Source organism: Mobula hypostoma, chromosome 2, assembly GCF_963921235.1.
Source record: "Mobula hypostoma chromosome 2, sMobHyp1.1, whole genome shotgun sequence".
Taxonomy (NCBI): Eukaryota; Metazoa; Chordata; class Chondrichthyes; order Myliobatiformes; family Myliobatidae; genus Mobula; species Mobula hypostoma.
The window spans coordinates 146,295,211-146,310,413 of NC_086098.1; the positions used below are offsets into that span (position 1 = coordinate 146,295,211).

The 15,203-nt window shown below is 43.4% G+C and overlaps 1 protein-coding gene across 2 annotated transcripts in view; it reads right to left on the reverse strand.

Moving 5' to 3' along the window:
• LOC134359652 (interferon gamma receptor 1-like) overlaps positions 1 to 15,203 on the reverse strand; it is a 91,061-nt gene that overhangs the window by 9,080 nt on the left and 66,778 nt on the right. For both annotated transcript variants that reach the window (XM_063073152.1, XM_063073157.1), the window contains exons 3-5: positions 11,894 to 12,023; positions 11,614 to 11,795; positions 6,175 to 6,338 (exon numbers count right to left, since the gene is read on the reverse strand). In XM_063073152.1, coding sequence (XP_062929222.1) covers positions 6,175 to 6,338; positions 11,614 to 11,795; positions 11,894 to 12,023 — 476 coding nt within the window. The remainder of the gene's footprint in view (positions 1 to 6,174; positions 6,339 to 11,613; positions 11,796 to 11,893; positions 12,024 to 15,203) is intronic.

Genomic DNA, 15,203 nt, shown 5'->3' on the forward strand with positions numbered 1-15,203 from the left:
GAAAGATCTAGAAAGGGGAGGGAGGTGTCGGAAATGGACCAGGTAAACTTGAGGGCAGGGTGAAAGTTGGAGGCAAAGTTAATAAAGTCAACGAGTTCTGCATGCGTGCAGGAAGCAGTGCCAATGCAGTCGTCAATGTCGCGAAGGAAAAGTGGGGGACAGATACCAGAATAGGCACGGAACATAGATTGTTCCACAAACCCAACAAAAAGGCAGGCATAGCTAGGACCCATACGGGTGCCCATAGCTACACCTTTAGTTTGGAGGAAATGGGAGGAGCAAAAGGAGAAATTATTAAGAGTAAGGACTAATTCTGCTAGACGGAACAGAGTGGTGGTAGAGGGGAACTGATTAGGTCTGGAATCCAAAAAGAAGCGTAGAGCTTTGAGACCTTCCTGATGGGGGATGGAAGTATATAAGGACTGGACATCCATGGTGAAAATAAAGCGGTGGAGGCCAGGGAACTTAAAATCATCGAAAAGTTTAAGAGCGTGAGAAGTGTCACGAACATAGGTCGGAAGGGATTGAACAAGGGGTGATAAAACAGTGTCGAGGTATGCAGAAATGCGTTCGGTGGGGCAGGAGCAAGCTGAGACAATAGGTCGGCCAGGACAGGCAGGTTTGTGGATCTTGGGTAGGAGGTAGAAACGGGAAGTGCGGGGTGTGGGAACTATAAGGTTGGTAGCAGTGGATGGGAGATCCCCTGAGCGGATAAAGTCGGTGATGGTGTGGGAGACAATGGCCTGGTGCTCCTTAGATTTGTATGTTCTGATTAATCTGTTCATAAGGAAGGATTCAATTTTTTAGAAAATAGAATAGCTCTTGTTAAGTGGACCAAAGGTTGGAATGCAGAATATATAAATCACTGCAGATATTCAGAATTCTGGAACAACAAATGCAGCAAATACTCAATAGGTCAGATAGTATCTGGCTGCAAGACCTCACAAAGGTTTGCGAGGGCTGCTAAGAGGATCATTAGGGTCTCTTTTCCACCCTTCAGACACATACTATTGTAAACCAGCAGTACTGTATTTGCAGGGCCCTTGGCATAAACAGTGAACCATCCCATCCGTCCAACAATTTCTTTAACTCCCTACCATCAGGCAGGAGGTACCATAGCATTAGGACAAGAACTGATGGGAAACAGCTTCTTCCCACAGGCCGTGAGGCTACTGAACTCCCTGCTACCACCCAGGTCTCACCACGCAAGTGACACTAGTTTTGTTATTCTGGTTACTTTTTAACTTATGTCTTAAACGCACCTTATCTCTGTTAATTTATTTGTGGTAATATTACTTTGTGTGTTATGTAGGAGTTATATATACTGCGTTGTCCATCTTCGTCCAGAGGGACATTGTTTCATTTGGTGGTGTACCTGTGAAGGGTTGAATGACAATGAACTTGAATTTGAACTTTAGAGAAAGAGTGAGAGTTAATAATTCAGATTTATGACCTTTCATTAATAGTGTCAAGAATTGACTGTAGCTTCTGAGTGTGGTTAATTGTTCCCTGGTACTTCAGGGTACCCGGGAGCTATCAATACCAAATTAACAAAGACTCACATCATGCATCCGAACAGTTGCTCAGAAACTTGAGCAGAAAAGTTAGAGGAGACAGACATAGAAAAGCAGATTGGCATAGCGCAGGAATTCCTGAGCTTGGGTGTTGGTCTCCATCTGGAACATGTCCTCTTCTCATTACTACCATCAAGGAGGAGATACAGGAGCCCAAGGACCCACATTCAACTTCTTTGGAACAGATTCTTCCTCTTTGCCATCAGATTTCTGAATGGCCCATGAACCCATGAACATTACCTCATTATTTCACTTTCAATTTGCACTATTTTCGGTATTATTTTTGCGCTATTTACTTTTTACACTGTATATTTCCAATTGTGTAGGGTAACGTAATTGACGGAAAAATACATAATTCACGGCCACCACCATTGAATTGGGGCTCACTTTAAGAGGCTGGTCTGACATGATGACATAATTACATAAAGTCCTTTTACGTGCTTTGTGTTCAGTGTTTGGATGACAATAAATGAATTGCTACGGTTTTTCGTAAACATTAAACTATTGGCGAGAATGTACATTGGTGACCCCGATTCTCTAGGACGATTCTGGAGTTATAGAATTTGTTGGCCAATGCTGTTGCTTTGAACCTGCTGGAGTTTTGGGAGCAAAATGCCATCGCTTGGTTCGTACAAGCTGAGGCCCAATTCGCGCTGATGACACCAAATTCTACTACATGGTAGCGTCACTCAGCAGTTCCACAGCTGTGACAGCGATGTGTCTGCTAGAACTCCTGCCTGAACACGATAAATACTGAACGCTGAAAACTCACCTTTTACAGACTTTTGGACTATCAGAGCCTGAGTGCGCCAAACAGTTGCTCTCCTTGCCCAGCCTCGGCGATGATGAGCCATTGCAGCTAATGGACCACTTGCTGTCTCTCTAGGGAAATCACCATCCTTGTTTTATTTTTAAGGAACTCTTCATGCAGCAAATGCCTAATCAAGTTTGCATAGCCCTCACTAATGCACCCGTGAATGACTATAGAGAGCTTGCTAAAGTGGCTGATAGTCTACGCTCAGCTAGGCGGCAGTGCAACATTCCTGCTCCCTTCTCTACCACAATAAACCTGGTCAGAAAGGACCCCAACAGAAGGATACCCATGACTGCAAAACAGACGACACCAGGCCTGTGTTCTTACCACGCTTGCTTTGGTACGAACGCCAGGAAGTGCTGACCGCCTTGCAGCTTCGACAGTTCCAGCGCATCAAGACATCAGAAGTCTGTGAATACCGTGGATTCCAGCTGCCAGGGATGTCAACTGTTCATTACGGACACCCTTTCAGTGCAAAGCTTCTTACGTGACACAAGTGCTCGAGTGAGTGTACTGCCAGCGTCACTTATTGATCAGAAGGCAAAGAATGATGAAACCTCGCTGGAAGCCGCCAATGGCAGCAGGAGCCAGACTTACGGCACCTGACAGGTGATGCTCAGCTTTAGTGGGTAACTTTACACATGGGACTTCGTCCTGGCTGAAGTGGCTAGACCTCTGCTCTGTGCAGATTTCTTGTGTGCCCAAGGACTGTTAGTTGATCTTCAGAACAGCTGGCTTGTGGATGTCAAGGACTCTAGGTCATTACGCTGCTCCCCCAGTAAGTTCCTCACAACAACTCTGCCAAGTGCACGCGCCACCGCATTTGCGTTTGACAGTCGGGCAAATTCCCAGACCTCAGCAAGCCCACATTCTCCATGACAGTCACAAAACACGGGGTCAGGCACCACATTCCCACAACTGGCCCGCCAGTCCATGCCCGCATGTATAGACTGAACCCAGAAAAGCTGGCAACCGTGAAGGCTGAGTTTGCCAACATGGAAAGACATGGCATTGCACACTGGTCAAATAACCCCTGGGCTTCATCCCTCCATATGGTCCCTAACTCCAAAACCGTCCATGTGGTGATTACCAACGCCTTAACGAGGCCATCACCCCAATCATTACCCAGTCCCACATATCCAGGACATTTCGGCACATTTAGCTGAAAAGTAAATGTTTTCCAAGTCGATCTAGTTAGGGGCTACCTTCAGGTGCCTGTGTGCTGGGAAGACATTCCCAAAACGGCTGTGATAACCCCGTTTGGCCTCTCTGAGTTTCTGCGCATGCTGTTTGGACTGAAGAACGCAGCGCAGATTTTCCGACGCTTGATGGACTCTGTATTAAAAGACTCCGAATTTCTTTCTGTTTACCTGGATGACATGCTCGTCGCCAGTGCGTCCAAATTCGAACACGTATCTCATCTATGCACTCGTTTAAAGCGCTTAAACCAACACAGGTTGATTAGTAACCCTGCTAAATGCCAGTTTGGGTTGTCAACCATTTACCTTCTTGGCCATCGCATCTCCACAGAAGGTGCAAAACCCCTCCCATCAAAGGTAACCGCTATCATGGATTTCCCACCTCACTGCACTACTAAAAAAAAACAACAGGAGTTTTCAAGCACGGTGAATTTCTATCACTTCTTCATTCCACGAGCTGCTAAACTTATGCTTCCCCTATATAGTGCACTTAAAGACAATACCCCTAATCATGCGCTTGACTGGTCAGTGGACGTGACCAGGGCATTTGATGACACTAAACGAGCTCTTTCCAACACGACCCTACTGGTGCCCCCACTCCCCAATGCACCTATAACTATTACTACCAACGTTTCAGACTGTGCTGTGGGCGCTGTGCCCGAGCAGTTGGCTGGAGGTGGCAGCTGCTCACCTTTTTCAGCCGGCAGCTCCATCCTCCCGAAAGGAAGTACAGCACGTTTCACCGTGAGTTTCTCGGTCTTTATCTTGCTGTGTCCCATTTTCGTTTTCTTCCAGAGGGTCGTCATTTCACAGTGTTCGTTGACCACAAACCCCTCGTGCACAGATTGGCCAAAATATCAGATCCTTGGTCTGCATGGCAGCAACATATCCGACATATCAGAGTTCACAACTGATATACAACATATCAATGGGAAAAATAATACCATGGCTGATTGCCTCTCATGGCGGGCCGTTGAAAAGGAACGTACATATAGGGGTATGGCAGCCGACTAAGCTACTGACCCAGAGGTCCAGGCTTACCGAACAACAGTCACAGGCCTGCGGTTTGCTGACATTAAGTTCGGGGAAGCTGGGTTCCTTTCCTGTGTGGTGTCTCACCTAGCCGCCCTCACTCCATAGCAAACTGGAGTTGGACTGTTTTTAACTCTGTTCATGGCCTCTTGCATCCAGGCAGGAAGGCCTCGCAGAAACTGGTTGCACTTAAGTCTGTGGCATGGCCTTACAAAGAACGTGCGTGATTGGACTGCGGCCTGTGTGGAGTGCCAGCAGGCAAAAATTAACCGTCATGTTCAGGTGCCATTAACACCTTCTGAGATCCCTGAGCGAAGGTTTGACCATGTCAAGGTGGGCCTTGTTGGCCCTCTTCCCCCCGCCCCCCCACCCCCCACGGTTTCACGCACCTCCTTACCATGGTGGACTGTACCACAGTGGCCAGAGGTCATCCCTCTAGCATCAACAACAGCCGCAGATGTGGCTTGGGTGTTCGTCAGCACCTGCGTTATTCAGTTTGGCACCCCATCTGATCTTTCCTCTGACCGCAATCCCTAGTTAACTTGGGCATTTGGCTACGTCACACCATGGTGTATCACCTGCAGTCCAATGGCCTGTGCAAGCGGTTTCACCACTCCTTAAAGGCTGCTGTGAGGGCTTCCCTGACAGATAAGTGTTGGCATGCTGGGGCTCATCACAGCTCCATAAGAGGACTTGCAGTATATGGGCAGCCAATACAACAGCCAGGTGATTTTATTCCTGACCGCCTACTCGACCTCTCAACAGCGTTCCACCCTGCTTAGTAAACTCAGTTCCTTTTCACCTATTCCTACCTCCCTTCATGGTTCCTTGGGTTCCTGTTGATCTACGTTCTGCCTCGTTTGTTTTCGTCCGCCAGGATGCACACCCACATCCCCTCAGGCCCCTTACGATGGCCCGTTCAACATTTTAGAATGGAGAGAAAAGACTTTTATTGTAGATAAGGGGTAAATCTGGATGTATTTCAGTAGATGGCTTTAAACCGGCCCACCAAGACTTGGAGGCTTCCTCTACCAAGCCCCTGCTGTCATGATATGACCACAAGTGTGTCAACACGCCAGTGGATGAGCCAGAGGCTCCTGCGGTTCCTCCACCCGTGCAACATAGGACCTGACCCGCGCAGCTCACCCAAGCTCCGGACAGGCTCACAGCGCTGGTTTCACTGAACTCTGCGTGGGACTGTGTAGGGTAATGCAACTGGTGGAAATGTACAGAATTCACCAGCCACCAACATTGAGTTGGGGTTCACTTTAAGATGTATGACATAATTACGTAAAGTAGTTTTACTGTGCTTTGTACTCATTATCCATAATAGCTTTATTAGAAAGTGCTGTGAATAAATATTTAAATAAAACTTTTAAATGCTATGGCAAAATAATGCTATAATGTTTTTATATAAACCTGCTTCACATAATTGTTTAGATACTGTTAATAATTTTTAGAACATTATAACCACAATATAATTATAACAGTATTGCTTAATAAGTGCATTAAATTTGGAGTTGCAGAAGACATTTAATTATTAGATAGTACTTACCAAAACATTGTGTCTTTCCTGTCCAAAACAAATTTTACATTTAAAGTCATTGTTGATGTTCAAGCTGGTCTTTGTGCTCAGATTTCCAACATGGGGATAAATGCATCTTAAAGTAACTTCTTGTCCATGAATCATCACATCAACCGTTGGAGCACCCAGTGTGGCTATATAAAACAGGGCAACATTATAATCAAAGAATATTCAGAAACCTGCTCATCTACTTAAAGGCTAGAATCGTCACCATTGAGGACTCTTCAATAGGCGATGCCTCAAGAAGGCAGCATCCATCTCTAAGGACCACTCATCGTTTGGGACATGTCCTCTTCTCATTGCTACCATCATGGAGGAGGTACAGGGGCCTGAAAACACACACTCAACATTTCAGGAACTGCTTCTTCGCATACACCATCAGGTTTCTGGATGGACCTTAAACCCATGAACATTACTTCATTCTTAGCTCTTTTTGCACTTATTTATACATTTTTTATTGTAATTTATAGTATTAAGCTTTGCACTGTACTGCTGCCACAAAACAACAAATTTCACAGCACAGATCAGTGATAATAAACCTGATTCTAATAGAAATTACAGTTCACAATCAGTTGTAGAGGTCCTAGTGCACTTTCTTAAGTAATAGGTCCCATGAAAAATGGAGAGGTACATGGGAGGGAAGGGTTAGATTGACCTTAAGAGTCGGTAAAAAGGGTGGTACAACTTCATACTCTAATATTCTATGTTCCAAGTATCTGCATCAGTAAAAACTAATTCATTCTGCTTTGGACATTTTTCCAATTGTCTTAAACTGAGACAATAATTGAGGTTAATGCTTCATTGAAAGAAGTTTTGTGAGTCTTTGATGGAGATTGGTCTGCACCCTAAACTCACTGGAGTTGAGAAGAACGTGGGGATTGACAGGGTGAGATTCTAAGAGGTTGTTACATCCAGCAGCAGATCTCAGGAGAGAGGCCAGCCTCTTAATCCTCAGAGGAGGGTTGTCAATCTTTGGATTTCTTTACCTCTTAGAGCTATAGATGCTCGGTCCTTATGTACGTTCAGCCAATAGACTGCAACGCCAACAGAATCAAAGGAGAAGTGTATTTGAACCTAAATGCTGAGGTAGGCTTGCAGAGCCTTTTCTTTCTCTGCTTCTGATAGTCCTGATTACTACATTGATTGGAACATAAGAACAGAAAAGCTAGGAGTAGAATTTGGCCATTTGGCCCATCGAGTGGACCCTGCCATTCAATGAGATCATGGCTGATCTGACTGTGGGCTCAGCTCCACTTACTTGCCTCTTACCCAGAACCTTTAATTCCCCTGCTAGGCAAAAAGCTATCTAACTGTTCCTTAAATATATTTAATGGGATGGCCTCTACTGTTTCCTTGGGCAGAAAATTCCACGGATTCACTACTCTCTGGTAAAAGCAGTTTCTCCTCATCTCCATAAGACCAAAAGACAGGAGCAGTGGCCATTCAGCCCATTGAGTTTTCTCTGCTATTCCATCATGGCTGAGCTCCATCATAAATCTACTCCACCAAACTTCATCTATTTATTTATCTATCTATCTACCTACCTATATATCTATTTATTTGTTTATTTATTTATCTACCTACCTATATATCTATTTATCTATCCATCTATCTATTTATGTATTTATTTATTTATTTAACATTTGGAGATACAGTGTGGAATAGGCCCTTCAAGCTGCTCTACCAGCAACTCACCGGTCCAAATCTAGCCTAATCACGGGACAATTGCGATGATCAATTAACCTACTACCTGGTACATCTTTGGAATGTAGGAGGAACCCAGGGCACCCAGAGGAAACTCACACTTTGCACGGGGAGGACGTACAAACTCCTTACAGAGGACGCCGGGACTGAACTTTGAGTTCCAGCACCCTGAGCTGTAATAGGATCACACTAACTGCTACATTACAGTGACGCCCACTCTTGAGCCCATGTGCCTGGGCACTAGTCTCTCTGGTGATATAAAAGGTCATTCCCTGTGTGTTAAAATAATAATGTGTCTTGTCCCTTCTCATACTAAAATTTACTGGTTGATCTTTTTTGGAGAAGATCAAAAGTCTCTAATAAGGCAAAATGATAGTGAGCGAAGTAGATTTACTTTACAAAATTATATCTCCTTCACCCGCCAGTGAAGAGGCATCTGCGCTACATGGAAGCGATCTCGGCTGTGCCGTAGAGAACAAGCAGCAGCTGTGAAAGGAGAGGCTGAACAACCGACAGGCCCAACCACTCACCACAGCCACCAATAACTCTTGTCCACACTGCACCAGAACATGTGGATCTCGGATCGGCCTCAGCATCAGGGCTTTCCAACCTGGGGCCCATGAACCCCTTGGTTAATGGTAAGGCTCCATGGCATAAAAAAGATTGGAAACCTTTGCTCTACAGTCACTTGAAGAGCCACCAATATACAGCCCCTTTGGAGAACATCTTCCTCAACTCAAGTGGTTGCACGATTATAATAATTTAGAAATCCAGGTGAAGCTCATCTGCTCTGATTTGTATCACGAGTGCAAATGTACGGATAAGAAAAACACTCCCAGTTAAATACAAATAATGACTCAGATAAAAACCTTTCCTTCCCAACGTGCTTTAGAATAAATAAAAAATTGCAGCCATCCACACAGAATATACAGCTGGTCTGACTTCTTTTGGTTTCATATTTATTTATCTGTCAAAAGTTCAGTCAGAGTTTTGTTTTCGTAGAACAATTAAACTAATTCAACTTAATCTTTTCACATGCTTCAATGATACAGTCAGCTCTTATGTTGATAACATGGGTCGTTAAGGTGCGGACAGGCCCAATAAGGAATTGCATGACAAACGCGCCTGGAGTCTGAGTGGAACTGAGAGTTTCAATATTAGACACTCGATTATTTAGAAGTTTTGGAATTCATCAAACACTCAATCGCAGTTGGAATGGAGCAGCAAAGAGAATTTGTTGTTAGCTCCTTGTGCTTTCCTCGAATTTGTATGAAAACAAGACAGAGGAATTAATTCTGAAGGGTTTGTCCGCTTGTTGGTGCAGGCTTTTTCAGCCTCTTTATTCTAAGTCTCCAAATCCACTTACAACTGTTCCATGACCCTCCTTCAACCCTACAAGTAACCAAAAGAACAGTTATTCCCCCTGCACCTCTTGAACAGAGAGGATAACTTCACTCACCCCATCACTGAACTGTTCCCAATGGATGCACTTTCAAGGACTCTTCATTTCACTTTCTCGGTATTTATTGCTTAATTATTATTATTTTTATTTCTTTGTATTCACCATGAATTTGTGAACTTTCTGTCAGTTCACAATGCCGGCTGCCCCCCAACACATCAGGAAACAAGAGTAAACATTTTAGACCTGTTCCAATTGAAGGAGAGACTCATAGCAAAACCTCAGTTCACGTGCACGGATACTGTCTGTAACATGGAACTCTTGGTTTTTCCCACAGACCCTGAGAGAGCTTTAATCTTGTGGCTTTGAACTTCTTCTCTAGCAGAATAGAATCTGCAACTCAACTACTGTACTCTACACTAGGACCATTTCTCTGCCCAAATTTTCAACTGATCTGTTTATCCTTTGACAACCTTCCTCACTATTCATAATTCCACCAACATCCATGTTGTCTAATCAGACCACTCACATTTTCATCCAAATCATTCATATTTTTTTCAAATATTACAAAAGTTCTCGAGAGCACCACTGGTCACAGACATCCCGTCCGAATAACACCCCTCTCCCACTACCCTGGGTTTTGATGGTTTGTGGCCAGGTTTGCAGATGATATGAAGAAAGATGGAGGGGCAGGTTGTGTTGAGGAAGCAGGGAGTCTGCAGAAGGACTTAGACAGATTGGGAGAATGGGCAAAGAAGTGGTAAGTGTAGGGGAAGTGTATGGCCATGCACTTTGGTAGAAGGAATAAAGGGGTAACTATTTTTATTTCATTTTTGAAATCTTTTTATTGATATATAACCTTCTACAGCTATAAAATACAAAAGTTCAACAAATTAGTATATATATAATCAATAAAGCTGAAGAAAAAACTTGTATATGCTAATGAAAAAATTTTTATATAAGAAAAAGAAGGAAAAAGGAGAACCCCAACTAACTAAAAAAAACCCACTAACTAAAAAAAAAACAATTAGGAACCAACTCCTGGAGCAATACGTCTTACAATCATCTATATATATATATATATATATAAAAGAGAAAAAAAACAACCGCCAAGTTACATTTACATAACATAAAATTGGAAGGAAACCATATAAATTAATTCAAATTAAATGATAATTTAGGCAAAAAAGCCCCACCTTCTCTCAAAATCGAATCGGGGATCAAAAGTTCTACTCCTAATTTTTTCCAAACTAAGACATAACATTACTTGGGAAAACCACTGGGTAACTATTTTTAAATCTGGAGAAAGTTCAAAACTCAGAGGTAAAAAGAGACTTGGGAGTCCTTGTGCAGGATTCCTTAAAGGTTAACTTGCAGGTTGAGTCAATGGTAAGGAAGCCAAATGCAATGTTAGCATTCATTTCGAGAGGACTAAAATATACAGGTAAGGATGTAATGCTAGGCTTTATAAGGCATTGGTCAGACGGAACTTGGAGTATTGTGAGCAGTTTTGGTCTCCATATCTAAGAAAATATGTGTTGCCATTGGACAGGGTCCAGAGGAGGTTCATGAGAATTGTTCTGGGGATGAAAGGTTTCACATATCAGGGGCATTTGATGGCTCTAGGTCTGTACTATTGGAGTTGAGAAGAATGAGGGGAGATCTCATTGAAACTTATAGGATATTGAAAGGCCTAGTTGGAGTGAATGTGGAGAGGATGTTTCCTATGGTGGGTGAGTCTAGGACCTGAGGGCATAGCCTCAGAATAGAGGGACATCCATTTATTACAGGGTGATGAAAAATTTATTTAGCCAGAGGGTGGTGAATCTGTGGAATTCTTTGCCACAGACAGCTGTGGAGGCCAAGTCATTGAATATATTTAAAACAAAGGTTGTTAAGTTCTTGATTAGTCAGGGTGTCAAAGGTTATGGGAAGAAAGTTGGATAATGAGGTTGAAAGGGATAATAAATCAGCCATGATGGAATGGCAGAGTAAATTTGACGGGCTGAATGGCCTAATTTAGCTCCTATGTCTTCTGGTCTGTGGGACTTATGTTCTTCTGCAACTGAGAATTTTGGATCCGATTTTCTAACTCTCTGGGGATCCCATGTGACATAGTCTTCCAGATCACTCTGCCATGAGGAACCTTGTTGAATGCTTTACTAAAGTTGAGAGGGAAAGGCTGGTGTAGGAAGCATCTTTACGATCAGCACAGACACAGTGGACCAGAAGTTGTATTTCTGGGCTACACGACTACTTATGAAAGTCACTCTTCCAAGTTCTGTTTAACAACAATATCAACATACCATTGTCCTTAAAAGAAAATCTGTGAGTCAAAGCAAATTGTGATTCTTGAAACTGTGTAATGGCCTTGACTTTAGCGTAATACCAGCTAGTTGCACTGAGGTTCACGCTGAAGGCTTCGGTGACATCACAGAAACATGACGAGATATTTGAGCAAGGTGAGAATACCGCCCACTGGGCAGTTCTGTAAAGACACAAATAATTGTTATTCTTGTTGGCCTTGTCAAATTACAGCCTGTCTGAAACAAATAGAGCAAGTTAATAACACTGAACAATACATACTGGTAATTCATGGCTTCAACAGTAAAGCTTGTTGTAACAGGCGTTTGGTCAACATAATCCCATGTTAAAATGGTCTTAAAGTTGTAAGATGATAAAGAGAGGTTTACCGGAGGAGGAAGCCCTTGGTAACCTGCAAAATAAATAGCATTCAAGAGTAAGAAAGATGAATGAATTTAGATTCCTGCATGTTATTTTATTTAGAGATACACCACAACAAACCCTTCCGGCCCAATGAACCTGCGCCACCCAATTACACCCATGTGATCAATTAACCACTAACCTGTACGTCTTTGGACTGTGGGAGGAAACCAGAGCACCGGGAGGAAACCCACGCAGTCACGGGGAGAACGTGCAAACTCCTTACAGACAGAGGCGGGAACTGAACCCGCGTCACTGCTGCTACAATATTGTGCCATCATATACAAGACGAGTAAGCACACTTTACTGACCACAATTCATTTTCATGTTTTTATCTACCATACTTCCCAACAAAGGACTAATTATAACTAAATCACGGATTCCTGTCAAAGTAAGTAACCAGTCACAGTGTTTTTTTTAAAGATAGACAGTACATAGAAGTTAAATTGCTATTGAGCCCAAAGAAAAAGAATGTTGGAATGTTAAAGTTCAAGGGTCTTAAGATTAATAAGGTCATCTGTCATTCTTTGGAACTTTAGTAAACACACTTAACCTGCTCAGCCTCTCTCCAAATGTCATCACCTCAACCAGGTTTTTATTGCATTTTTATTGCTTTTTATTGCATCCAGTACAAATACATTGTTTGCTTAATAGAGAGAGAGCAGAACTGCGTGCATGTATATTCTACATAGAACCATAGAAAATAGGTGCAGGAGTAGGCCATTCGGCCCTTCGAGCCTGCACCGCCATTTATTATGATCATGGCTGATCATCCAACTCAGAACCCCGCCCCAGCCTTCCCTCCATACCCCCTGATCACCGTAGCCACAAGGGCCATATCTAACTCCCTCTTAAATATAGCCAATGAACTGGCCTCAACTGTTTCCTGTGGCAGAGAATTCCACAGATTCACCACTCTCTGTGTGAAGAAGTTTTTCCTAATCTCGGTCCTAAAAGGCTTCCCCTCTATCCTCAAACTGTGGCCCCTCGTTCTGGACTTCCCCAACATCGGGAACAATCTTCCTGCATCTAGCCTGTCCAATCCCTTTAGGATCTTATACGTTTCAATCAGATCCCCCCTCAATCTTCTAAATTCCAACGAGTACAAGCCCAGTTCATCCAGTCTTTCTTCATATGAAAGTCCTGCCATCCCAGGAATCAATCTGGTGAACCTTCTTTATACTCCCTCTATGGCAAGGATGTCTTTCCTCAGATTAGGGGACCAAAACTGCACACAATACTCCAGGTGTGGTCTCACCAAGGCCTTGTACAACTGCAGTAGTACCTCCCTGCTCCTGTACTCGAATCCTCTCGCTATAAATGCCAGCACACCATTCGCCCTTTTCACCGCCTGTTGTACCTGCATGCCCACTTTCAATGACTGGTGTATAATGACACCCAGGTCTCGTTGCACCTACCCTTTTCCTAATCGGCCACCATTCAGATAATAATCTGTTTTCCTATTTTTGCCACCAAAGTGGATAACTTCACATTTATCCACATTAAATTGCATTCTTATTTGTTATTGACCTTGCTATGTGAGTCTTCCCGGAGCATAGCCTGGGATATTTCCCGTCACTGCTGAAGGGAATAACAGGAAGAGAATTGTTGCTCTATTTTTGTAACAACAGTTAAAAATCATCTGTTTTTGTATGCATTGTGTATTGGCAGCTGCATATTCCAGCCAGAGACAAACGGTGGGGAAATAGGGCCTTCAACCCAGTGAGTCTTCACTGACCAACAACCACCCATTTACTAATATGATTCTTTTTATCCTCCCTACATTCTCATCAACTCTGCCCTCAATCTACCACTTGCCTACTCACCAGCAGCACGTTAGGCTGCTTAATCTACCTATCAACCCGCTTGCTGTGGGGATTATGGAGGAATCTGGAATGCCCATGTCAACAAGGAAAACGTGCAATCTCCACACAGACAGAATCCGACTTTTGTTTGCATGTGTGATGAAGGTAGACTGAGTGAGCTTGACTTCCTCGCCGGGAGATCACAGACTGTGCATATTGCAAATAGCATCTCTTCCTCACTGACGATCAACACTGGAGCATCTCAAGGATGTGTGCTTAGTCCACTGCTCTACTCTCTCTACATCCACAATAGTGTGGCTAGGCATAGCTCAAACAACATCTAAAAATTTGTAAATGACACAACTATTGATGGCAAAAATTCCGACAGTGATGAGGAGGTACGTAGGAGTGAGGTAGATCAGTGACTATGTTTTGTTAGGAACTTGAGGAGAATTGGTATGTTACTTAAGACACTCTCTAATTTAGACAGATGTACCATGGAGAGCACTTTAACTGTCTGGTATGGAGGGGCCACTGCACAGGACTGGAAAAAGATGCAGAAAGTTGTAAACTCAGCCAGCTCCATGGCGGACAATAGCCTACCCAGCATCCAGGACACCTTCAAAAGGCAATGTCTCAAAAAGGCAGCATCCATCATTAAGAACCCCATCACCCTGGACATGCCCTCTTCTCATTGCTACCATCAAGCAGGAGGTACAGGAGCCTGAAGACACACACTCAATGTTTTAGGAACTGGTTCTTCATCTCTGCCATCAGTTTTCTAAATGGACAATGAACCCATGTACACCACCTCAGTATTTTTTCCTCTCTTTTTACACTACTTATTTAATTTAATTCTTATTACTTTTTTATACTTTTTATTGTAACTTACAGTTTTTATTATTACATATTGCAATGTACTGCTGCCGCAAAAACAACAAATTGCACGACTTGTGCCAGTGATATTAAACCTGATTCTGATTATTTCTGTTACTGCCACCTTCCTGTCAGCCTGAGCCAGTCTGGCCATTCTCCTCTGACCCCTCCCACTATCAAGGCATTATCACCCAGAGAACTGCTGTTCACTGGGTAAAATTTGTTTTGTGCACATCATCTAGAGACTAATATGCTCGAAAATCCCAGGAGAGCAGCAGTTTCTGAGATACTCAAACCACTCCGTCCAGCAACATGAATATTGCTGCCTATCCACTCAGCCGTGGATGTAGAGAGAGTAGAGCGGTGGGTTAAACCCACACATCTTTGAGATGCACCAGCGTTGATTATCAGTGAGGTGAAGATGTTATTTCTGATCCTCACAGTCTCTCGGTGAGGAAGTCAAGGATCCAGTTGCAGAGGGTGGTACAGAG